Source organism: Pseudonaja textilis, chromosome 10 (assembly GCF_049901715.1).
Source record: "Pseudonaja textilis isolate UNSWEBS1 chromosome 10, rPseTex1.2, whole genome shotgun sequence".
NCBI classification, from domain to species: Eukaryota; Metazoa; Chordata; class Lepidosauria; order Squamata; family Elapidae; genus Pseudonaja; species Pseudonaja textilis.
The window spans coordinates 18,570,475-18,597,680 of record NC_141999.1 but is presented as its reverse complement, the minus strand read 5'-3'; the positions used below and the strand labels follow the sequence as shown (position 1 = coordinate 18,597,680).

Below are 27,206 nucleotides of genomic sequence, written 5' to 3'. Positions count from 1 at the left end.
CATCCAAAGTCCTATTAGAATTGCTCCTGGAATATCAGGGGATGTTTCAGGGAATTGAGTCTCAAAAGAATGTCTAAGGTTACATAAAGGAAATGGGAGACATCAAATCCATATTGACTTACTCCTAACATACCACCAAGTCCACCTCCGCCACCCTGCAAGAAGGAGAAAATAAGACCACCGTGGATTATGAATGCTTTTGAAACTACATTATCACAGTTCACATTTTGACACAGGTAAAAACCTGGGCCTCTGTACTTTAGTAAAATAAAATGGGGCTCTTTGGAAGCTAATTGTGGGTCAAAAGGCAGTGGCTTAAGCAGGAATGGGAGCTTCTAATTGTTAGCCATGTGCCACCAGTGCTCTGCAACCCACATCAATCATTCCCTGTGTTATGTCTGGGCGGTGGGTCCCAAGGAGAGACGACTCGAAATAGTGACAACAGCTCTTTATTAGGAAACCAGATACTGAGACAAGACTCCCAGCCGAGGCAGCTCCTTTTATAAAGCTGGCTGCGGCTAGGCAGCCTATGACATGCATTTGAGCTTGCCGCGCTTGGTTTTACCCAATCGCGGCAGCCGAATAAGAACCAATCAGAACGCTTAGTTTTGTCCAATCACGGCCCGGCTTATCCGGACCAATAGGAATGCAGACCTACAAGCCTGCTAGTATGGAACACCCTGTATTATTAAAACAAAATGGCCTTGGTATACATAGAAGACATGTTTGCAAAGGGTATCATGGCTCTCTATTCCTGGCTGTCTACAAGTTCATTCTCCTCAACATTTCTTATAACATCCAAAGTCCTACTAGAATTGCTCCTGGAATATCAGGGGATGTTTCAGGGAATTGAGTCTCAAAAGAATGTCTAAGGTTACATAAAGGAAATGGGAGACATCAAATCCATATTGACTTACTCCTAACATACCACCAGGTCCACCTCCGCCACCCTGCAAGAAGGAGAAAATAAGACCACCATGGATTATGAATGCTTTTGAAACTACATAGTCAGAGTTCATTTTTTGACACAGGTATGAACCTGGGCCTCTTTAGTACTGTACTTTAATGAAATAAAATGGGGCTCTTTGGAAGCTAATTGTGGGTCAAAAGGCAGTGGCTTAAGCAGGAATGGGAGCTTCTAATTGTTAGCCATGTGCCACCAGTGCTCTGCAACCCACATCAATCATTCCCTGTATTATTAAAACAAAATGGCCTTGGTATGCATAGAAGACATGTTTGCAAAAGGTGTGATGGCTCTCTATTCCTGGCTGTCTACAAGTTCATTCTCCTCAACATTTCTTAATAACATCCAAAGTCCTATTAGAATTGCTCATGGAATATCAGGGGATGTTTCAGGGAATTGAGTCTCAAAAGAATGTCTAAGGTTACATAAAGGAAATGGGAGACATCAAATCCATATTGACTTACTCCTAACATACCACCAAGTACACCTCCGCCACCCTGCAAGAAGGAGAAAATAAGACCACCGTGGATTATGAAAGCTTTTGAAACTACATTGTCACAGTTCACATTTTGACACAGATAAGAACCTGGGCCTCTGTACTTTAATGAAATAAAATGGGGCTCTTTGGGAGCTAATTGTGGGTCAAAAGGCATTGGCTTAAGCAGGAATGGGAGCTTCTAATTGTTAGCCATGTGCCACCAGTGCTCTGCAACCCACATCAATTATTCCCTGTATTATTAAAACAAAATGGCCTTGGTATGCATAGAAGTCATGTTTGCAAAGAGTGTGATTCCTGGGTGTGATTCCTGGTTCTATTCCTGGTTGTCTACAAGTTCATTCTCCTCAACATTTCTTATAACATCCAAAGTCCTACTAGAATTGCTCATGGAATGTCAAGAAATGTTTTAGGGAATTGAGACTCAAAAGAATGTCTATGGTTATATAAAGGAAATGGGTGACATCAAATCCATATTGACTTACTCCTAACATACCACCAAGTCCACCTCCGCTACCCTGCAAGAAGGAGAAAATAAGACCACCGTGGATTATGAATGCTTTGAAACTACATTGTCACAGTTCACATTTTGACACAGGTAAGAACCTGGGCCTCTGTGCTTTAGTAAAATAAAATGGGGCTCTTTGGGAGCTAATTGTGGGTCAAAAGGCATTGGCTTAAGCAGGAATGGGAGCTTCTAATTGTTAGCCATGTGCCACCAGTGCTTTACAACCCACATCAATCATTCCCTGTGTTATGTCTGGGCGGTGGGTTCCAAGGAGAGATGACTCGAAATAGTGACAACAGCTCTTTATTAGGAAACCAGATACTGAGACAAGACTCCCAGCCGAGGCAGCTCCTTTTATAAAGCTGGCTGCGGCTAGGCAGCCTATGACATGCATTTGAGCTTGCCGCGCTTGGTTTTACCCAATCGCGGCAGCCGAATAAGAACCAATCAGAACGCTTAGTTTTGTCCAATCACGGCCCGGCTTTTCCAGACCAATAGGAATGCAGGGCTACAAGCCTGCTAGTATGGAACACCCTGTATTATTAAAACTAAATGGCCTTGGTATGCATAGAAGACATGTTTGCAAAGGGTATCATGGCTCTCTATTCCTGGCTGTCTACAAGTTCATTCTCCTCAACATTTCTTATAACATCCAAAGTCCTACTAGAATTGCTCATGGAATGTCAAGAAATGTTTTAGGGAATTGAGTCTCAAAAGAATGTCTATGGTTACATAAAGGAAATGGGTGACAGCAAATTCATATTGACTTACTCCTAACAGACCACCAAGTCCACCTGCACCACCCTGCAAGAAGGAGAAAATAAGACCATCGTGGATTATGAAAGCTTTTGAAACTACATTATCATAGTTCACATTTTGACACAGGTAAGAACCTGGGCCTCTATACTTTAGTAAAATAAAATGGGGCTCTTTGGAAGCTAATTGTGGGTCAAAAGGCAGTGGCTTAAGCAGGAATGGGAGCTTCTAATTGTTAGCCATGTGCCACCAGTGCTCTGCAACCCACATCAATCATTCCCTGTATTATTAAAACAAAATGGCCTTGGTATGCATAGAAGACATGTTTGCAAAGGGTGTGATGGCTCTCTATTCCTGGCTATCTACAAGTTCATTCTCTACAACATTTCTTATAACATCTAAATTCCTACTAGAATTGCTCCTGGAATATCAGGGGATATTTCAGGGAATTGAGACTCAAAAGAATGTCTATGGTTACATAAAGGAAATGGGTGACATCAAATCCATATTGACTTACTCCTAACAGACCACCAAGTCCACCTCCGCCACCCTGCAAGAAGGAGAAAATAAGACCACCGTGGATTATGAATGCTTTTGAAACTACATTATCATAGTTCACATTTTGACACAGGTAAGAACCTGGGCCTCTATACTTTAGTAAAATAAAATGGGGCTCTTTGGAAGCTAATTGTGGGTCAAAAGGCAGTGGCTTAAGCAGGAATGGGGACTTCTAATTGTTAGCCATGTGCGACCAGTGCTCTGCAACCCACATCAATCATTCCCTGTATTATTAAAACAAAATGGCCTTGGTATGCATAGAAGACATGTTTGCAAAGAGTGTGATGGCTCTCCGTTCCTGGCTGTCTACAAGTTCATTCTCCTCAACATTTCTTATAACATCCAAAGTCCTACTAGAATTGCTCCTGGAATATCAGGGGATGTTTCAGGGAATTGAGTCTCAAAAGAATGTCTATGGTTACATAAAGGAAATGGGTGACAGCAAATTCATATTGACTTACTCCTAACAGACCACCAAGTCCACCTGCACCACCCTGCAAGAAGGAGAAAATAAGACCATCGTGGATTATGAAAGCTTTTGAAACTACATTGTCACAGTTCACATTTTGACACAGGTAAAAACCTGGGCCTCTGTACTTTAGTAAAATAAAATGGGGCTCTTTGGGAGCTAATTGTGGGTCAAAAGGCAGTGGCTTAAGCAGGAATGGGAGCTTCTAATTATAAGCCATGTGTCATCAGTGTTCTGCAAACCACATCAATCACGCCCTGTATTATTAAAACAAAATGAGCCTTGGTACACACAGAAGATATGTTTGCAAAGGGTGTGATGGCTCTCTATTCCTGGCTGTCTACAAGTTCATCCTTTCAACATTCCTAACAATATCCCAGTTGAATTCCCATGTGGGAAATGAGGAAGAAATTGTGAGTTTGCAGATCCATAGATACTGTATATTCACAGGTCAAATGGTATGATATTGTGAAAACATGGTGCAGGTCTTTGATATATCAAGTAGCTAGAAAAGCTGGCTGGGTTTTCTCCTCCCTCCCTGTGATTCTCCAGTCAACAAGGGAAGAGGAACTCTTAGCTTTTCTCTCATGCTTTTTCTGCTTCCATATCTTAAAACATTTTTTTTTATATTTTGCAAAAATCCCCTCTGCCTGGTTTCTCCAAGGTCATGTTCATGGCTCTCTACAAAGTTGCAAAAGAATGTCTATGGTTACATAAAGGAAATGGGAGACATTAAATCCATATTGACTTACTCCTAACATACCACCAAGAAGACCACCTCCACCGCCACCCTGCAAGAAGGATGCAATGATAAGCACATTGAAGAAATAATTGAATAACAAAGCAGAGCTGTTGGAAAGAAGCTTTTAATGACAAGGAACCAAGATGAGTGATTTTAAGAAAGGCTTCTTGGCTAGCTAGAAAGATTGACATTCAAATGTGAGTTTGTATACTCTTTTTGAGTTTTGTCTAAAACTGGTTTTGGGTGAAGTTTAATTCTGTGCTTGGTGACATTTAATCCTGTGTTTATTGATGAGATAATTTTCCCTATTCAGCTTTGTTTGGAAGGAAAAAAGTTAGTCTCTGTTCCTGAAAAGAAACTGGGTTGAGAAATCTGGCTAGTTCCTTTGTCTATTTGTTCTGGTAATTAGTTTAACAAGAAACAGTTACTGTTGTAATTTAATTATTTGTATTGTGTTTGAATATTTTCCTGCCTCATGGTTTCTTTTTCTATCTGGGGAGGGGGTCTTCTTCACTGCTTTAGTGGTTCCTGGCACTATCCTTTTGGGGTGTACTTCCAAGAAACAGGATGCAAGCTTGGCACTGACTTTTTTACTGACTTTCTGGGGGTATGTGATCTTTCCTTAAATCTGGATGATTTCCTTAGGATATCTTGTGATGTGAGTGAGACCAGCTGGTGTCTTTAAGTGGTGCAAATGGATCTAAGAATTGCTTCTCCTGGGTGTGCTCTTTCTGGAGAGTTTAAATGACCTCTCTGCTAAAGGGTTTCACTTTATAAGCAAGAGTTGGCTGCTGATAGTTATTGTTACATTTTAACTATTATCATTCCTCAAGGTACCCTGGCACCCTGCCTGATTTGTAAATCCGGCTTGCAGGTATTTTTAATCTAATGATTGGTATGTAGGGCAGCTTTTGCAAGCAGATAAGCTTTTTGTATTTTTGTACAGGTAATCCTTGACTTACAACAGTTCATTTAGTGACCATTCAAAGTTACAATGGCACTGAAAAAAGTGACTTATGACCATTTTTCACACTTACAACCGTTGCAGCATCCCCATGGTCACGAGAGGCCAGGCAAGGAGAAGTGCCCCTTGATGTGAGTGATGTTGAGTTGGCCATGCCCACCCAGTCACATGACCACCAAGCCACATCCCACCAAGCCACACTCACAGAACCAGTTGTTAAAAAATTTGATTCCCACCCCTGATTATGAATGCTTTTGAAACTACATTGCCACAGTTTACGTTTTGACACAGGTAAGAACCTGGGCCTCTGTACTTTAATTAAATAAAATCTGGCTCTTTTGAAGCTAAGTGTGGTTCAAAAGGCAGTGGCATAAGCAGGAATGGGAACTTCTAATTGTTAGTCATGTGTCACCAGTGCTCTGCAACCCACATCAATCATTCCCTGTATTATTACAACAAAATGGCCTTGGTACGCATAGAAGACATGTTTGCAAAGGGTGTGATGGCTCTCTATTCCTGGCTGTTTACAAGTTCATCCTTTCAACATTCTTTACAATATCCAAATTCCTAGTAGAATTGTTCCTGAATTTTCAGAAGATACTTTGGAGGGTGGGGGGGGTTGAATCCCAAGAGGAGGTTGTGATTGTATACACAAAAAATAACAGAAAATATAATACAAATATGAGACATTAGATGTATGTTGCTGACTTATTCCAAGTTTATTCATTCCTCCACCACCACCACCATTTTGCTAAAAGAAGAAAATAAGTCACCCTGAATTATGGATACAAGATAATGAGCTTGAACACCCTGATGATGTAAATACAATAACATGCATGCTCTGGTCTCATTCCATCAATTGTGAAGTTATTTCCCTGGTGACACAATTCACCATAACTCAATAGATACCATCATCCAAATCTGATCTCTTGCCATCTTCCTCACATGGACATCTGTGGTGAGAGCCAAATCCCACCTTTGCTGCTCAGTCCACTGTGGGGAATCTTCACCCCAATATGGCTGCTGCATCTATTGTTAAGGGTTCAGTTATTTTAAAGAAAAATAAATACCAAATGCTTTAGCTCAGGTTACTGTAATTATGCTCTCCTGATTCTGGAGATAATTTTGGTGTTCGGAGGAAGAAAGATCAAAGAGCTGCTTGTTCAGATCAAAGAAGAATATGAAACAAAGGAATGACAGAAACTAAACAAAACTACTTACACTGTTTCCACCTGCAGCACCAGTGAACATAGACTAAAAGGAAAACAAAAGGATATTTCCATAATTATTTTGTGGCAGTGTATGCTATCAGCATTTAGCTTGGTCAGGACTGGGCCACTGCAATTTCTTCAAATCAATAGCATGCCCTGGATGGCCAAAAGGATATTGATGAAAGAGGAACAAAGGAAATTATCCAAGGAAATGCTTTTGAATTGCTGGTGAGCAGGGCAACCAGAGGTGAGTAATAGGAACTCACTCAGTCCTGCAATGCTTCCAGGGCAGGCCATTTCTGGTTGGCAGGTTCAGTGTTATTAAGCCACCATGCCACTCTGCCATTGCCCCAAGCTCTTCATAGCTTTCCAGAAGATTAAAAAAAAGCTTATTCTGGGAAGCCTGCTGGATCCTAGGGCAAAGGTGTTTCATAGGGCCCAGGTTACTATGAAAAATGCATTCTAGGTGCCGCCATTTGAAGTCATCATCATCATTCTAGCCATTGTCTATCAACTGCAGTATGAAGGACTCCTCCACATGTTTCCAACCAATATGGTCTTGAACTTTCCTTTGCCAATTGGGCACGTAATACTTGCTGATGTTGTCAATCCATCTTGTTTTAGGTCTCTTTTGTGCATGCTTTTTATCAACTGGGATCCATTCTATGACTGCCTTGATCCACCTGCCCTCAGTTCTTCTTGTTATGTGACTGGCCCACTTCAATTTCAATTCTTCTACTCTTTTGATGATATCCCAATACTTTTTGATGATATCATAAATCCTTATGATATCATTTGAAGTATGAACTTCAAATCCCAGAACTCTCCAACCAGTAAGTGTGGAATTGAGTTTTGCATATCTAAAGATTAGTTTGAAAAACTAGTTAATCATCTAGTTTGAGAAACATTTCACTAAATGGCAATCTTCATGGGAAGAAGGCTTAAAGCATACCTACTTTATCCAATCTGATAGAATGGGCACATACCTTTAAGCAAAGTACAAATATTTATGGAATTTCCCGCCCTCTTCTTTTAAGCCTTTCTTCTAAGCCCAAGAAAAGACTGGGGAGGCCAGAATCTTTCAAATTCTGAGAAATAGTCATAACGATGCACTTCTTTAAATATGACAGTTTCCTGCTGGAATTGTTCAGAAATGTCTGTAAGACCCTGGAAGGAGGGAGGAGCCTCAAAAGAACTACTGTGATTACATCTAAGAAGGATAACGTATAAAACCTAGAAAAAATGAAAGAAGGTAAGTGCATATCTACTTACAATCAGACTACTCATACTGCCACCATTAGTTCTCATCAGAAAAGGTGCTATCTTTTGTCCGACTTTCTATAAGGAAAACAAAAAATATCCTCTTTATGGATTCCTTTGTAAGTTATGCTAATGCATGATATAAGCATCTGTGTGGGTTTTGCCTGAGCCATCACAGTTCATTAAAACAAAATAATGATCCCTTGAAAGTCACAAAAAATATTAACAGATTAACAGAGTTGGAAGGGATCTTGTAGGTCATCTAGTCCAATCCCCCACCCAAGCAGGAAACCCTACACCATTTCTGACATATGGCAGTCCAATCTCTTATTGAAAGTCTCAAGTGATGAACCTCCCACAACTTCCAAAGGCAACTTCTGTTCCATTGGTTGATTGTTCTCACTGTCAGAAAATTTCTCCTTAGTTCCAGGTTAATATTAATATGAAAGGCCTCATATCACCAGAGTAGACACATAAAGCCACATCAACCTTTTGAGATAAGTAAAAGTCAAGGAAAGCTATGGGCAGATATTCAGGAAAACCACTATAATGTTGATGGGTATATCAACAGAATCTTGAAAGCCTATCCAAACCTTCACCATTCTTTTTCAAGGACAACAAAGTCAAGCTGGTTTTCCAAAATATACTGTATTCTGATAAAAATTAATTCTGGAAAGGCAAATGAGGAAAGACACATTACTAGCAAAATTGGAACTGACAGAAGGACCATCTAAGCCAACAGTTTACCATTTTGTGGGGAGAAAAACCACAAGCAGGGAAAAGTTATTTTGGAGAAACCCTCCCCATTCAAAAAGTGTCCCTTGGAGACAGTCCAAAATACAAGCTTCTTCTTTTGCTGTTTAGGGGTACCATCACTCCAATTTGGAAGTTGGTGTAGGGTTATAGAAGACATTATAAGCTGGTTTAAAAAAGAAAGTGGATTGTTTCTGCTCTGGAGGCTCTGAAGATGTTTTCTGGGAGATATGGAATAACAAAAGGGATGTTCAAGAAGACTCTTACTCCAACAAAGGGTACAATATGAACAAAATCTACTTACCATTAAATCAATAAAATTAGGTGGACTTGAGCTCATTTTCTGCAAGGGAAACAAAAGGTATAACTTTCATTTTGAAATGTTGTCACACATGATTTCTCTAAGAATGCCACCACTACCACGTTTGATGTCATATGTGCAAATTGCTTCATTCTACAAATGAGTTACACACTTTTCTTAACAGAACAGGAACTGACATGGATGAATTATGTTCTGAAACACTTCATTACATTCCCTTTTTCCAAAAAACAGAATGATGTAACAGAATGTGACTGTGATCCAAATCAAGTTGGATCGTGAGCAAGTCAGGAAGATGTAAAAGTGATTATTATCAGATGAGATGATTCTACAGAGAATCAGGTTTAAAAAGGTTTAAAAATATGGGCCTTGAGGAACCATAGAGCATATTATGGTAAGTGGAATGGTGTGTTAGTACATACTGTAGTACTGTGCTCCTGAAAGGTAGATCATCAGTGACTTATGATGATACTGAAATCATGATATTCGTGGCATGATATCATAACAAAAAACCTGCAAGTATCTATCTACTTACATCCAGGGATGGGATTCTATAGCACTGGTTGTTACAATTCTGCGCAGTTTGGAGAACTGGCAAATCGGACCACTGGTTGACCCCTCCCCTTCCCAACTGCCCCTCCCTGCATGCACACCATCCAACTTGCCTGCATTGTGCCTTCGCCTAATTTTTGGTAAGTTGTATTTTTCCTTTTTTTTCTCCCCGATGATCAGCTGTTCTGACTATCAGCTGTGCCATGCAATGTAGATTAGCTAGAAAGCAGGAAATTGTTGGGTTTCTTGCTTTCTAGTTAATCTAAATTGCTGTTATACTGCTTTGCCTTCGCATAGGAGGCTTCCCTGAGGCCCAGTCAGGGGTGGTATTCAGGGGGTTGCTGGGGGAGGCAAAATCCTGTTAGGCAAACATCACCCCAATTTGGCAATTGGTCTTTTTCTTAAATAAATAATTTGCTTTAGAAAGCTAAAGTGCAGTAGATGAAATGTTTTGGTTCTGTTTATGCTCTGGGGACTCTGGAGATGCTTTCTGGGAGGTGTAGAATCACAAAAGAGATACTTCATTGAATGCAATAAGAATATCACTCAACACAAAGTCAGAAAATGAAGAAAGAGCTACTAACCATTAATATGTTAAGGTCATCTGCGTCCAAAGAATTCTGCAATGGAAAGAAGCACATCAAATTATATTCTGACATGAAAACATCCAGGATCTCTCTATCCATTCAACTACTTCCATCTTAATATATCATATGCACAAATTTCTTTTTTTTTTGCCACCCCCCAACACACACCCCTTAGAAAATGCACATGTCTTATCACATCAGGGAGTGCTTAATCCAAAGCATTTTTTTTCCTATTTTCATTTCCTTTCTTTTTTGCAGTTTTCTTCCACATTCACAGAATCAAAATGTACATTGAAAAAACTCAACAATAAGGCTTGTATCTATGCATGAACAGATAAGATGATTGCTAAGAAAAGAGGAGCTTTAACAGCCATGGCATTTGCGGGTCAACACTTATTTGAAAATATTGTCCTAGATGTCCATATTTTATACCTAAATCTAGATTCACTAGATCCGTGATGGAGAACCTATGGCACACATGCCACAAGTGGCACGCAGAGCCACTTGTGCCGGCATGCGAGCTGCAGGCAAACTTACCTCACTGGGCCTGCACACGACTCACAGCTGATTTTAGGCCAGTTTGAGGCCTTTTTCAGCCTCCCAAAGGCTTGAGGAAGACTTCTGCAGGTTTCACAGGCCAAAAACTAGCCCCATTTTGCTACTTGCTGTTTTTCCAAAAATACCGGAAGTGATGAAACAGGGCTAGTTTCCATCTTGCAAAGCCTCCAGAAGCCTTCCTCAAGCCTTTGGGAGACCAAAAAAGGCCTCAAACCGGCTGAAAATCAGCTGTGAGGCGCAGTGCAGGTAAGGAGGCAGCGGGTGAGAGTATTATATGCGCATGTGTAGGGGGCGTGAGGGGGCGTGCGTTGCCTTCTGGGTGCTGGCACGTGAGTACACAAGTGAAAGCGTGCGCATAATTTTTGGCACAGGAGCCCAAAAAGGTTAGCCACCACTGCACTAGATTCATTTCACCTATACATGTAAGACATCCTTGTAATGGAATGGGTTTTTTTTTTACTCCGCTTGTTAGAAATTCTATATATAGCCCTACAGAACAGACAGTGGGTGTGCACACGCATGCGTGCATACACACGCACACGTGTGTGTGTGTGTGTATGTGTGTGTCTGTGTGCTGAATACTGATGTAGTTGTTCAAAAATATATGAATACTCTATTCCAACAGCTTCACATAATGCCTCTCTCTTGTATGCCATCTGCCTCCTTCTCTCCAACTAAATTCAAATGTGGACATATATTAAATATGCAGATTTGTGTCTCTACCTATATATGCTCTACTTCATTTTCAGTGTATCTATGTCAAGAAAAAGGACTATTGAAATCTCATAAGAGTATTTTATTTCCTCTTTCAACTCCTACCAGAATATCATCTTAGATTCAGAGCATTTGCTAGTCAGAAAAAGGTTCCACAAGATTTAGACCACCCTGAATTCTAAAGCCTTATTCAACCCACTCCTATCCATCAAAGTTTAGACTGCTTGACTCATTCTTTTTAAAGAATGAGATGACCATCATAGCTTTCATCATAAAATAACTGTCCTCCTAAGTATATAACAAGGGTATACTGTATCTCACTGCTTTGTATAGAAATACTAAATTTTGGTGGTCTTGGAGTAGAATCCAAAAAAAGCTGCTTCATCACATGCAAGAAAGATATTTCATATAGAAAAGATAGAAGATGATCAGAGTACTTACTATCATTTCGATCAAATCTTCCTCCTTCATTTGATTCTACAATAGAAATAAATAAATGGCATCAACTCTATTCTCATATGACACCGTATATGAATTCCAACTGTATTATTTCTGCCATTTTATGTATCATAAAAAAAAATTTTAATTCCTCAAATAGAAAACATATATTACTTATTACAGCAGGAAGTGATTTGGGACCAAAAATTAATTAATTAATTAATTAATAGAATTCTGCGGCCCCTTTTCTTTCTCTTTTCAATATTTTTCCATATTCACACAACCACAAGATGCACAGAGAAACCTAAATCAAAACGTTTATGTAGAATGTATGCATGAACACAAAAGAAGGTTTCAGAGAGGTCTTTTAATATACAGTACATGTCTTTTTGAGTTAAAGCTCTTCTGGGAATAGGCACTGCAGACCTTCATTTCATATGTGAACCTAGAGTTAGGCTTTTTACCTAACCATGTCAATAAAAATCCCAGTAGCTGAATTGATACAACATATGAAACTTGGATATTTATAATCTGGATTAGATTTTTATATATCGTTGTGTGGTTTATTGAGTTGGGTTATTTCACCATTTTAGCATTTAATGTATTATGCAAACTATAGAAAGAAGATTGAATTAGTAGCCAGGATATATGATTTCCATTAATAATACTAAGTAGCTAAGTAAGTAAACTTTGGATTTATGAAATAGTTTGGATCATTTGAAAAATCTCTCTTTCTGGGTTTGCCAGATGTCCCAATCAAATAAATCCTGAAAAGGAGGTGAGGAAATCTATCTTACCGGCAAAATTGCATTTGATGCAGGAAATATTTATTTCATTTATTAAGTTTGTTTTCTGCCCATCTTGCCATAAGGAGTAGGGACAAAAACTACTACTAGACCAATGTTTCTCTGAAGATGCTTTAAGTGTTGGGTGAAGAAAAATATAAGAGATGCTTATTCAAAGGCAAGAAGAATATTGAAGAAAGAAACGGAAGAAAATAAATCAAAGATACTTACTACCATAGTGGCTATAGGACCCTTTGGGACGAATGCTTTCTACAAAGGAAACAAAGAAGCTCGGTTCTATTCTGGCAAAATAAATATCACTAAATATAATTATGCCATCACAAGGAGTGGTGTAGTGGCCTAGAGGTGGAGCTCTCGCCTCACAATCAGGAGGCAGATATTTCTCTCTCTGGGCACACTGAAATTATATCTGCTGAACAAAACTTCGCACTGGCGACAGGAAGGCATCCAACCATTAAACACTCTACTCAGTTGCCCAGACTCCACCCCCTGCAAGGGATTATGGGGTAATTAAAAGAAGATAATTATAATTATACCATCACAGATGAAATGTCTGTAGATCCTTTGAAGGGAGAGAGGCTCGAGAGAGCTACTGTGGTTACATTTAAGGAGGATAACATAAAAGATGTATGTACTTACAACCAAGTCACACAATGCTTTACCACCATTAAATGTCTTCATACAGTTTATCACACTAGGTATCATGTCCTACGAGGAAAGAGAAAAGGCATTATTTTTTTTTCTTGACTCCTTCATAAACCACATTGTACCAGGGCATGATATAAACATCTGTGTGGGCCTTGCCCGGACCACTGAAATCTATTAACCTACACTGGTGAGCCCTTGAGAGCCAGGGAGATGTGAATGTCCTCACATCACCAAAGTTGGATTTAGTAGCAGAAGCTTGACATCTCATCCAAAGCAGAGGTGGTATTGAGCAGGTTCTGACCAGTTCTGGAGAACTGGTAGCGGATATTTTGAGTAGTTTGGAGAACCGGCAAATACTACCTCTGCCTGGAGATTTTAGAGTATCCTTCCCCTGCCATGCCCACCAAGCCACACCCACAGAGCCAGTAGTAAAAAAATTTGAATCCCACCACTGATCCAAAGCCTTCATTATACTCTTTAAAGGACAAGGACAACAAAGTCAAAGTTGTCAAGAAACATTCTTCATCTTGAATGAAGAAACAGCTCAAAACTTTAAAGCTGCTCAAGGATTTTATCATATTGTAAATCAGCACTGAAACCTAGCGTCAACTCATTCAAGCAGATGCCAGTGACGTGGCAGTGGGAGCAGTGTTACTCCAAAGAAACAACCAAGGAAGCCTACAGCCCTGCATCTACACCTCCCGCAAGCTCACAGACACAGAGAAGTAAGTGAAGGGCTGCATGGGAAAAAGAGGCTTTCGGGATGAGATGGACACTGCAAACCTGGAGCCACCTGCTGGAAGCCCTTAGGACCCAGCGAAAACTATCACCCAAATAAGTCTGTTCAATACTTCAACTGATTTGACTTCATGCTAAAACAGGCAGGGCAACCCATCAAGGAAGAGATCTGTGAATTCAGGAGAATTAGTTGGAAACTACCCCTTTTGCCCTTTTAGAACAAGCCTGGACAAGTTTGGCTCGAGACTCATGATTTAATTTAATTAAACTGGAATCCTGACACCTAGAGGATCTAGTACCGTAAGCTATGTAAACCAACAAGGGAATAAAAACTCTCTTTGCTCAATGTGCATAAGAGTTCCGTGTCATGATAAGCTACTTTCCAATTCAGTTTCACATCGCTCACCTTTCCACCTTATTTATTTGGTTATTGCATTTGATAATATATATAAGTATAAACATGATTATTAATACATGAAATAGGTACCTTCTGCTCCTCCACCAATATTTCCTCCTTTTCTCTTGTTCTACTAAGTTGCTACAAGAACTAAAATGTAGGGAGAAGCATAAAGTGGACAATGACCAAAAAAAGGAAGACTAGATAGGAAAAGGTGATAAGATTCCAACTTGAAAATCTGTACAAACAACGATAATAATAACATTGCCAAAACCAGCTAAAGAACTGGCAACTGTAGTTATATAAAATATAAGTAAAGACTGTGGAAATGATGCACAAAAGACTTGTAACCAACCAATACACTGTATGTAATTGAAGATGGTTTTATGTTTTGTCTACATATGTTTGTTTAAAAAAAATAAAAAAATTAAAAACAGAACTGGCAACTGTGATTTCACATTGTTTTGTACAATGATAATGATATGATAATTTATTACACTTATGTGCTGTTTGACTCCCAGAGTGTTTGGGCAGTTGGTATGAATCTGTTAGGTGTCTCAGGATTTAGCACGTCTATCATAATTTATGGGATATTCTGATCATGGGTTGCAAGACAATTTCTGGGTAAAAAGTCCTAGATAGACCCCATGGAGTTCTTGGTTGGTTGCTTGATTGCAGAAATTTCAATACCCTATTACAGGGGTGTCAAACTCATAGATGCATCATGTGCTGGCCACCCCCACCTCCGGTTTAGCAAAGGGGAAAAAAGTTCTGATACATCATGTGACAATGATGTGACGATGTGAGTTTGACACCCCTGCCCTATTAGAATATCATCAGTGCAAGGCCACAGTGAAGAACAAATACTGTATACTTGCCCTATCACAGTTGGTCCACAAGAGATACAATTTCAAAAAGTGTAGTGTAGTGTAGTGTAGTGTAGTGTAGTGTAGCGTAGGATAGGATAGGATAGGATAGGATAGGATAGGATAGGATAGGATAGTGTGACAAAAAGAGATGCTGTCTTGAGCTATATGAAAACAAACAGAGTCAATAGTAGTGATTTCTGACATTCCCTGCTGGTGTCCCATAAGGAACGTCAATGGGAAAGCTGGCAGGAAATCAGAAGTTGCAATCATATGAGGTTATTTCTTAATGGTCCTTGTTTAAGGACAACAAAAAGAACTGCTGTTGTTAAGCAATATGATTATGTACCTCCTGCTTTATGACTCCATTGCTTAGCAACGGAGTTCCTGGTCCAAACTGCTGTCATAATGTAATTTCATTAGCCCCGCCTCACTTCAGGGCACTTTGCTCTACCAGAGTGCAGGCAGTTGGTATATTTTTAATGGGTAAAGCAGTGCCCGAGGCTGCTTTATCAGCACTAACCCTTCATTCTCCGGGCACAATGGGGATGATTGCTGAGGGTGGAAGTGGAATCGCTAAAGGGGTACCTGATCACATACAGGAAGAATATTTCACAAGGAAAGTCATAGGAAGAGCAAAGAGGTACTCACTGATAATTCTGCAAATGAACACTTCTTCTCCATGCACTCCTGCAGAGGAAGCAAAAGCTATTATCTCTATTCTGACATAACATCACGTATGACTTCTGCAACCAGGTCCTGCAGCATAGGATGGGCAGCTATACAAACCTTTGAATTTTTTTTTAAAAAAACCTAGCCACATCATTTCTATCATCTCTGATGTCATATGCACGGAGGACTTAATTCTATACGTGAGATATATGCATTTCTTATCGGAACAGGGATGGGGAGGGCCAGAAAGGCACAGATGGGTGATTTGTGTTCTGAAACACTTTTATTGCATTCTCTTTTCAATATTCTTCCACTTTCATACAATGGAATTATGCACAGAGAAATCCAATGGAATAATACTTGAATACTAATTCATGCCTCAAAAGATAAGGTGCTTTCTGACCAAAAAAATAAAAAGTCCGTTGAGCAGATATTTAATAGAAAGAGCAGCTGGGGTTTAAGCTGATTGGGAACCTGGCATTAAATCACTACATTCCATATTTGTCGTCCTGGACTTATGACTGGTGACTTAGTGAATGTTCAGAGTTGTTTTGTATCATTTGAACAATTCCTGTTTCTAGCTTCCACAGCACTGCCTGGTAAAACAGATTCTGCAAAGGGGGAGAATGTCAACTCATAAAACATTCCTATGCCTGTTTTAGTAGTTGCCATAAAAGGCGGGGGCGGGGGGGGGAAGGAAATCTGGAAGACCAGTTTGAAAGAGAAAGTACATTCCAACTCTTATCTTTAAAAGATTGTAACTAAAATGTCAGAGTTGTCTTCATACAGGACAGTGTGTCGCCTCTAATAAATCCTTTGAAGTTTGGTGAGGTTTGGCTCGAGAATCATGTTTTAATTACAGCGATTGCTGGAATCCTGACATCATCTTACCAACAAAACTGTATTTGGGCCACACAGTTGAGTTCCACCAATAAATTACACGAATATAAAGAAATTGTCTCTTCCTCAATGTAAAACTGTCCTTTGGAGGCAGTTCTAAAAAGGCCTTATCCACATATACAATCAAATAAAGTGAGTTTTGGTTTGCGATGAGTGGTGTTATAACCTGTGGATGCTTCATTGCAGGCAAGAACTATATTACTCAAAACAAAGACACAGTATGAAGGAAGAGCTACTTACCATTGCTTGAGCCAAATATTTTTCATCCAAATTATTCTAGAATGAAAACAAGAATGTCAAATCCTATTCTAATGGAAGGTACCCAGAAGGTTTCCATCTGTGTCATTATTACCATATTGTGTACATGAATTGCTCCTTGAGGAAACTTAGGAAACAGATGTTTTCTTATTAGAATAAAAAGTGCTTAGTCTAAAAAACAAATTTGAATTAACGGTATTCTGATATTTCTTTTTTGTTTTCTTTATCTTTTTCCATATTCATGGAAGTATAATATGCATCAAGAATCCTAAGGAATAAGGGTTGTACTCTATTCATCAGCGTACAAAATGATTGCTTAGAAAACAGTAGCTTTACTAAACATGGCATTGGGGATAACAACTTTTGAGAATATTGCACTATATGTCAATACTAGCTCTATACCCATGTTTCGCTACAAAACTATGTGATTGCACTTAGTTTGGGGGGAGGGAAATAGTGGGGTGGGAATTCTGCCTCTGCCTACCAGCATCCATCGATATTCATCTGGCTAGCATCCTGTCAGTGAGAGAGTTGAGGGCTGTTTGGAAACTGAAACAGTATTTGCTGTGTGAGCAAGAAGGAGACAGCAAGGAGCCTGGGTGTGGCTTAGCTCAACTGTTCTGTACTAAAGCTGGTTGCTGCTGTGAAAGTAAAACTGAAACTCCTCTCCTCTGCTTGTGTTTTGTATTTGGAACAGATTTTTTTTCAGGTGGGGAGGGGGAGTAGAACTCCTTATCATCAGAGCGTGTTAATAATAATATAGAAAATACTAATGCTCTGATGGTCATTTTGAAAAATCCTTTCTTCGTGAGCATCTAGAAGCCAAGAGGAACATACGTGCCAAATTTCAAATTTGTAGGCTTTACAGTTCTGGAGATTTTGTGGTGATGTGTGTGTGGTATTTTGCTTTTATATATATACTGTTAAGGTGACCAACTTTTTACAATAAAAAGGAGGACACAAATAAATTGAAGGAAAAAAAAGCCACTTGTGCATGGCGCACTCTTGCGTGCAGCACATTCTCTCAAAACAATTCTGTATGGAGCACATGCATCTCTTAATCACATCTCGCCGCACTGTACCAAGCCTTGATGAATCGTCATGTCAAATACAAATACATCACATCACATACAATGGATCGAATCGGCATTGATCAAATACGGAGATTTACAGATTAGTCTTCAAATATCAAAGAGGAGGACGTGTAGGAGGACACTTTTTGAGGGAGGACAGAACTTACAAAAGAAAGACTGTCCTCTCTAAAGGAGGATGGTTGGTCACCTTAATACTGTAGATTTTAAAATATGGATTTACTGTAGTTAATAACACCTATAGAAATACAACATCATTATGATGGAATATTATTGTTTTTTAATTCTATTACACTTACTCCCTCTCTCTTTTATCATCTCTGCTTTTCTTCCTCCAGATAATTTCAAATATGAAAATATATTCATTGTGAAATATGTAGATTTGTATTTCTACCTATACATACTCTATCTGATTTTCAGTGTAGCCATATGAGCAAAAGGGGATATTGGAATCCCACAAAAACATCTCATTTCTATAATTCTGTAGCATTCTGTAAATGCTACAAGAACATCAGCTCAAATTCAGAGGATTTTTCTGGACAGTTAAAAGTCCCAAAAGTATTTAGACCACCCTGAATCCTAAACACCTTATTTAAGTACTGAACACAGCCCCACTTAACCTTCCCAAACTTGGGAATGGCTGGAGGCAACATTTATCTAAGAATGAGCATCATAGCTTTAAGCATAAAAGTTAACTATCCTCCTAAATATATAAGCTGGATATATTTCAATATTTATACCGGAGCTGCTAAATTAAGGGCTTACCATTAAATGCATTAAACCTTCATCACCAAGTGCTGCCTACAAAGGAAAGAAAGGTATTATCTCTATACTCATATAATAATATATATCACTTCTCCAATAATCTACAATAAAAATGAATTCCTTCTTCATATTAGAAAGGATTGGTTCTTTAATAGGCATGTCTCTTGGGTAAAATCTGTTCTGGGAATATGCAGTAAATGTTTTCATTTCATGGGTGAACTCATGCTAATGAAGTCATGCTAATATGTTACCTGCCAATAACAATTCAAACAGCTGCATTGGTACAACATCCCAGGCTTGGATACTCAGTTTGATTTTTATACATTGTTTTGTGGTTTACTGAATTGGGGGAGCACACATTATTTCATCATTTTAGCATTTAATGTACTATACAAACTACAGAAAGAGGGTTGAAGCCAGGATAGGTGCTTTGCATGACCATACTCATACTTAGAAACTAACTAAGTAAATTTGAGAAAGACTTTGACTTCATGAAATATTTTTGGATCATTTGAAAAATCTCTAGGAGTGGTGCGATGGCCTAGAGGTGGAGCTCTTGCCTCACAATCAGGAGGCTGTGAGTTCGATCCTAGGTAGAGACACATATTTCTCCCTCTGGGCACAGTGAGAATATATCTGCTGAACAAAATTCCGCATTGGTGACAGGAAGAGCATCCGGACATTAAAAGACTCTGATAGCTCCATTGAATTGCCAAGACTCCACCCCAAAAGGGATTATGGAGTCGTTAAATGAAGATGATTTGAAAAATCTGTTTCTGGGTTGCAAACATGTCCCAATAAACTAAGTCCAGGAAAATTGCATCTGATATAAAGAGTATTTATTTTGTTTATTCAATTGGTTTGCCATCATCTCACCACAAGGAGAAAAGTCACAATATGGATAGACACTATCACTAACCCAATGTTTCTCAACCTCAGCAACTTTAAGCTATATAGACTTTAACTTCCAGAAGTTTCCAGCAGGGTTCCTTCTTTCCAATAACTTTTTTTGATTGGTTGGGGAATTCTGGGAGTTGAAATTCACACATCTTAAAAGTTGCTGAGGTCAGAAACACTTCACTAGAGGTCTTTGCAAAAAGGTTCAAAACAGCTCTGCTAAGGCATAGCAATAGCATTTAGGCTTATACACCACCCCATAGTGCTTTAAGAGCACTCTCTGGGAGGTTTATTATATAATGATTATTTGCATAATTGCCCCCACTAATCTGGATCTTCCTTTTACCAATCTGACTGCCAGCTGATTGCAATTTGTCAGTTTGAATCTCACCAGGCTCAAAGTTGACTCAGCCTTCCATCCTTCCGAGGTTGGTAAAACGAGGACCCAGATTGTTGGGGGCAATAGGCTGACTCTGTAAACCACTTAGAGAGGGCTATGAAGTATTGTGAAGCACTATATAAATCTAAGTGTTATTACTGTTATGGAATGCTGGGATTCATGATTCCCGTGGGAGTGAAATTTGGAGAAGTTGTAGCCTCCACACCTTCCAACTACTTCCTAGAAAACCATAGATAGTAAGGTGCAAGGGCCTATTCCTGCCCTCTTTCTCACCTCCCTCTGGCCCCTACATCTAATCTAGCTTACAGGCTAGAGGCCATTGGCTGCTTTGCAATCGACTCTGAAGTTTGAAAAATCTTAATAGTGATGGCTGCTGAGAGAGAGTCAAGGGAGGACTTGATGCCTGCTGGTGAAGGGGGGCTAGTGAGATGGGATTGGCTAGGGGTCTCCAGCAGTCAACAGATGACTTCTCTTCCTACCTGGAAGAAGGGGGCCATTGGAACATGCTGAAATGGGGAGTGGGCCAGGATACAATTCTCCTTACAGCCTGTGGCTCCCTTTGTAATATTTTTATGGAGGGAAGTTGAGTCTGTTTTATTTAAAAATGAAAGAGCTAAATTTTATGGCAGAATCTGTGAATTGGCATTTTGTGTGCATGTGTAGAAATAAGAATCCATGGGTCGATGAAACTGAATTATCAAGGACTGAGATTGCCTAAGGAAAGAGCATGAAATAAACAAAGAACTACTTACCATAACTTTTTCCATCATGTTGTCATTGTCTGTCTACAAGGGGGAAAAAAAGGGTATCCATTTCAACCCCCTTTGGAAAACTTAATAGGATATGATCTTGTTGCAAAGCTACCAATAGAATTACAAAGCTCTACTAAAATTTCAAAAGAAGCAATGAACGCAATAATATCTGCCATAACTGAAAAAATGATGAATTAGAATTAGAATGTGTCAAAGGTGACCTGCCACAACATTTTGGATGACACACCAGAGTTCACCAACATCAGATAACAACTTTTGTCAAAAGCACGTCTGATTCTCGCAGGATTTTTGGAGGCAGTGGTGGCCACAGAAGAATGGGGTGTGCTTCCACATGGCCTTCAGACTGACCAGAAACTACATAAGAGAGTCATGCATTCCCATAGTCTCCAGTGCCTCAAAAAATCACATGAGAACAGGGAAAGTTTTCCAGTAGTTTTTGGAGGCTGCAGAGGCTAAGAAAGAGCATTCTTCAAGCAGGCCTTGTACATCCTGGAGCAGCCTCAGGTAGCCTTGGGGAAAGGCATGAAGTGGTTTGCGGGGACGGCAATGGTTCCAGGCCTCTACTTCAGGTGAGCCTCTGGGCTGCCTCCAAGTGCCGTTATTCATGGTAGCCCAGGTGCATTAGTGTGAGCAGGGGAGATACAGAATTGTTTCTCTTTTGTTCAGGACAGGGAGTGACATGCCAGCAGAATCAAGGCAGGCATTTTCTAAATTTTTGACAGGCCCAGCCATCACAAAAGTGCTCTTTCCTCATCCAAAAAGAAAAGTAAAACTAAATAAACATGGAGGGGCCCAGTGATGAGAGGAAAAAAAGTCATCAAGACTTTACTGTTATTCTATTATTATTATTATTATTATTATTATTATTATTATTATTTTGTTTTAGCTCCTAAACCAAATATTCATGGGGTTGCTCCAGTTCTGGTTGCCCTCCAAGGTTATCTGAGATATTCTGTTGATTCGCCCTTGGCACCCTGCTCCGTTATCTATTTCTGCTCATCTTTTCTGCTTTGCCAAAGGGAATTGCATCCCACTAAAACTCTGTCTGCTTCTCAGGATTCTCAGGCAGGTGTGAACTTCATAGGCCACTATTAGAATTAGAATAGACCATTATTGAGCAATAATATCATGGAAAAACTTCTTGCAGACTATTCTGGGTTGGGTGATTAATACCAATTTATGTCTCTGGAACTACTGTGTTTCCTTGAAAATATGACCTATTCTGAAAATAAGCCCTAGCTGGATTTTTATGTATGTGCCTAATATAAGCCCTACCCCCAAAATAAGCCCTGCTTAAGTGGCACCAGCATGATGCACCCCACAGTGGCTGGCTACAAGTGGTTGCAGCACAAGAGGTGTCAGGACATCGGAGATCTGGCTGTGATGGTTCTAAGCTGAGCATGTAAGGTATCCCCTGAAAATAAGGCCTGGTGCTTGCTTTGGGTCCCAAAAGAAAATAAGACCCAGTCTTATTTTTGAGTATGTAACACAGTAGATGCGACAGTGGGCTCTTTTTGGAGAAAAGGCAACATATATACATTCTCCCAAAGTGGAAAAAGGATCAGGACAGCCAGCATGATGTAACGGACATACCTGAGTCTCTGTATCACTGCCATCATTAACCTGGCCAAAAAGAAAGAAAGAAAACTTCTTTACTCTTGCATCTTAGATATGCCACTTATGATTATTGGCTTTTTACTTCAGCCATTTGCTATTCTTCTCTCCTTATTTGGCAAAAGGAATTGGGTCTCACAAAAAGTATTCTCAAGTGGATGTTATCTTCATGGACTACCAATTTATCAACTTTACCATACAGGAACCTATTAGGAAAGTGCTCTTTCCTAATCCAAAAAGAAAAGTAAAACTAAATAAACATGGAGGGGCCCAGTGATGAGAGGAAAAAAAAAGGTCATCAAGACTTTACTGTTATTCTATTATTATTATTATTATTATTATTATTATTATTATTATTATTATTATTATTATTATTATTTTGTTTTAGCTCCTAAACCAAATATTCATGGGGTTGCTCCAGTTCTGGTTGCCCTCCGAGGTTATCTGAGATATTCTGTTGATTCGCCCTTGGCATCCTGCTCTGTTATCTATTTCTGCTCATCTTTTCTGCTTTGCCAAAGGGAATTGCATCCCACTAAAACTATGTCTGCCTCTCAGGATTCTCAGGCAGGTGCGAACTTCATAGGCCACTATTAGAATTAGAATAGACCATTATTGAGCAATAATATCATGGAAAAACTTCTTGCAGACTATTCTGGGTTGGGTGATTAATACCAACTTATGTCTCTGGAACTACTGTTTTTCCTTGAAAATATGACCTATTCTGAAAATAAGCCCTAGCTGGATTTTTATGTATGTGCCTAATATAAGCCTTACCCCCCAAAAATAAGCCCTGCTTAAGTGGCACCAGCATGATGCACCACACAGTGGCTGGCTACAAGTGGTTGCAGAAGAAGTCAGGCAGCAGCGCAAGAGGTGTCAGGACATCGGAGATCTGGCTGTGATGGTTCTAAACTGAGCATGTAAGGTATCCCCTGAAAATAAGGCCTGGTGCTTGCTTTGGGTCCCAAAAGAAAATAAGACCCAGTCTTATTTTTGAGTATGTAACACTGTAGATGCAACAGTGGGCTCTTTTTGGAGAAAAGGCAACATATACATTCTCCCAAAGTGGAAAAAGGATCAGGACAGCCAGCATGATGTAACGGACATACCTGAGTCTCTGTATCACTGCCATCATTAACCTGGCCAAAAAGAAAGAAAACTCTTTACTCTTGCATCTTAGATAGGCCACTTATTATTATTGGCTTTTTACTTCAGCCATTTGCTATTCTTCTCTCCTTATTTGGCAGAAGGAATTGGATCTCACAAAAAGTATTCTCAAGTGGATGTTATCTTCATGGACTACCAATTTATCAACTTTACCATACAGGAACTTATTAGGAAAGTGCTCTTTCCTAATCCAAAAGGAAAAGTAAAACTAAACAAGCATGGAGGGGCCCAGTGATGAGAGGAAAAAAAGTCATCAAGACTTTACTGTTATTCTACTATTATTATTATTATTATTTTGTTTTAGCTCCTAAACCAAATATTCATGGGGTTGCTCCAGTTCTGGTTGCCCTCCAAGGTTATCTGAGATATTCTGTTGATTCGCCCTTGGCATCCTGCTCCGTTATCTATTTCTGCTCATCTTTTCTGCTTTGCCAAAGGGAATTGCATCCCATTAAAACTATGTCTGCTTCTCAGGATTCTTAGGCAGGTGCGAACTTCATAGGCCACTATTAGAATTAGAATAGACCATTATTGAGCAATAATATCATGGAAAAACTTCTTGCAGACTATTCTGGGTTGGGTGATTAATACCAACTTATGTCTCTGGAACTACTGTGTTTCCTTGAAAATATGACCTATTCTGAAAATAAGCCCTAGCTGGATTTTTATGTATGTGCCTAATATAAGCCCTACCCCCCAAAATAAGCCCTGCTTAAGTGGCACCAGCATGATGCACCCCACAGCGGCTGGCTACAAGTGGTTGCAGAAGAAGTCAGGCAGCAGCGCAAGAGGTGTCAGGACATCGGAGATCTGGCTGTGATGGTTCTAAGCTGAGCATGTAAGGTATCCCCTGAAAATAAGGCCTGGTGCTTGCTTTGGGTCCCAAAAGAAAATAAGACCCAGTCTTATTTTTGAGTATGTAACACAGTAGATGCGACAGTGGGCTCTTTTTGGAGAAAAGGCAGCATATACATTCTCCCAAAGTGGAAAAAGGATCAGGACAGCCAGCATGATGTAATGGACATACCTGAGTCTCTGCATCACTGCCATCATTTACCTGGCCAAAAAGAAAGAAAGAAAACTTCTTTACTTTTGCATCTTAGATATGCCATTTATGATTATTGGCTTTTTACTTCAGCCATTTGCTATTCTTCTCTCCTTATTTGGCAAAAGGAATTGGGTCTCACAAAAAGTATTCTCAAGTGGATGTTATCTTCATGGACTACCAATTTATCAACTTTACCATACAGGAACTTGTTACAGATTATTCTGGACTGGTTGATTTACACCGACATTTTTCTCTGAACCTAAATGAGACTATGAACTCTTTTTAGACAAAAGGAGTATATACATGCCCTCAAAGGGGCAAAATATCAGGACATCTAGCATGATGTAATTTACTTACTGTAGTTTCTGCATCATCATTATACGTGTTATCCTGAAAAAGAAAACAAGAAAATTTTCTTATCTTAGGTATGAAGTTTCAAATTACTAGTTTTCTCATAGTCATTTACCCATTTGCAAACCCGAGAGAAATTTTTTTTTGCTAAAAAGGAAAATGCAATAGAAAGAATGTATGTGATTTATTTGCTTGCTCAGTCTCAGATAGATATCTTGGGCAATTTCAGCTTTCCCTTCTTTCTTCTTAAAATATGCCTGTAATAGAAAACCTTTCTGATACAAACATCTTGTATGCCTTCATTCAGATGTGGCCTGGCCTAAAAATGTAGGAGATGTGTTCCTTGTGAAATAACTTTCATCACAACAGATATTTCTATCTCTGCTACATCCTATTCCTATCAACAACTATGCCAATCAGAGTCACTGCAGGATAAAAACCATAAGAAGGAATATGGCCTCCCACAACAGTCCAGCTCTTCTTCCAAGCATTGGCTTAAAATTTTTGTTGATGTAGCCAAGCACATATACAGGTATCTTAGGAGACAATGAACCTGTGAATTTTGCTCTATCCCTTATATATATTTATGCTCTGTAGGGGATGCAGCAGCTAAGTGGTTGAGATGCTGAGTTTTAAACTATTAAAGGTCCATAGCTCAGCAGTCTGAGATCCAAGTGCCACAAGACATAACTTATCCCAGCTGCTGCCAACCTAGCAGTTCAATGGTATGTAAATGCAAGTAGATGAACAGGTACCACATATAAGCATGTGGGAAGGTAATAACCTTCTGTGTTTTGCTGTATGCCTTGTGCTGCAGAGTAAAGTCATTCTGGCCACAACACTGACACTTTGGCTTAAGAAACAGAGATGAGCATTGCCCCCTAAGGTCAATCATGACTAGCAGAGTGAAACCTGCAGGGGAACCTTTACCTTATTTTTATTCATGTCAAAAACTCTTTCTATACCTTTCATAATTAAAATTTCTTTTCAATTAAAGAAATGTTCAGCCTTCTGCATTGGTCCAACTCAGTAGATCCAACAAGAGGTTCCACAAGAAGTTATCTCTTACTCTCATGTGTATGTGAACACTGAGAATTCCAATGCAGAAAACAGGATACCAACCTGAATTCAGAACTTCTGATACACTTGAATTCTTGTTGATTAAAACTCAAAGTTTTACTCAAATTTAAGTACTCAAAGCTCTCTGCTGTATTTTTAAACCCCTTCATGAAGAAATGTGCAAATTAAACCATGGGGACAAGCTCGATATGCTTACTCACTTCACCTGCAAGCACCCCAGCTACAAGGCTATTGTAGGCCACAAAAATTTGTCTTACCGTCTGTGTAGAAAGCGTAAAGGTCAATGCAAAGATTAAAAGGAGACGCATCTTCTCGATGCTCTTCAGCTCTTTTGCTCCTTGCTGTTCTCCTAAAAGACTTTATTCAGCTCCACTGCCACGTTTTAATATCTTAATCTACAAGCTTCATTGCGCAAACTCAATGCTTCTTATTGTTATATGATGTACAAGGAAGTATTGAGCTTCCATTGCGTCATGCACAATTACTCCATCATCCATGTTCAAATTGAAGCTAAAAGGCAGATGTTGTATCCACAGTAAAGTCCTAACCTAATGGAAGACGTTCTCAAACTCTTTTTCTAAGGAGTACCAGAGATGTGCTGCATAAATCCAGATAATCACTTAAATGGCAGCACAGAATTGGAATTGGTCCAGGGATTATCCAATCTTAAAGCCAAATCTGATACCCTTCCATTTTATTGCACACATCTCTTTGGGACCTTCTTTCTGGTGGCAACATAAGCAGGGAATTATCTCCCATCTAGCTAGAAATCAGGAGAAAATATCCTCTCAAAGTTCTCTGTAGAAAATGATAAAGAATAGTTACATTGATCACCAACAGGCATTTCATGACCAAATTCAACGTATTTGGGGTTTTTAAGACA

At 39.4% G+C, this 27,206-nt stretch overlaps 1 protein-coding gene and 1 long non-coding RNA gene across 2 annotated transcripts in view; one reads left to right on the top strand and one right to left on the bottom strand.

Moving 5' to 3' along the window:
* Positions 1–27,206, top strand: part of LOC148124938 (uncharacterized) — a 147,577-nt gene that overhangs the window by 79,343 nt on the left and 41,028 nt on the right. The window lies entirely within an intron of this gene.
* LOC113448245 (uncharacterized) lies at positions 15–26,734 on the bottom strand. Its single transcript, XM_087939414.1, has 16 exons — positions 26,581–26,734; positions 25,250–25,282; positions 24,872–24,901; positions 23,787–23,816; positions 21,040–21,072; positions 18,991–19,026; positions 17,117–17,152; positions 15,956–15,994; positions 13,295–13,363; positions 12,866–12,904; positions 11,853–11,888; positions 10,137–10,172; positions 8,986–9,024; positions 7,941–8,006; positions 6,679–6,711; positions 15–155 (listed from the first exon to the last, which is right to left on the bottom strand). The coding sequence occupies exons 1-16, from the start codon at positions 26,629–26,631 to the stop codon at positions 15–17; spliced, it is 747 nt and encodes a 248-aa protein (XP_087795540.1). The 5' UTR covers positions 26,632–26,734.

What these genes read in the sequence shown, in the direction of transcription:
- LOC113448245 (XM_087939414.1), bottom strand. Translation starts at nt 26,631, where the DNA reads ATGCGTCTCCTTTTAATCTTTGCATTGACCTTTACGCTTTCTACACAG. An exon ending in GTCCTATAGCCACTATGGTA is followed by an intron (nt 11,889 to 12,865) that starts GTAAGTATCTTT and finishes TTTCTATTGTAG; the next exon opens with AATCAAATGAAGGAGGAAGA. An exon ending in CTAATTTTATTGATTTAATG is followed by an intron (nt 8,007 to 8,985) that starts GTAAGTAGATTT and finishes TTTTCCTTATAG; the next exon opens with AAAGTCGGACAAAAGATAGC.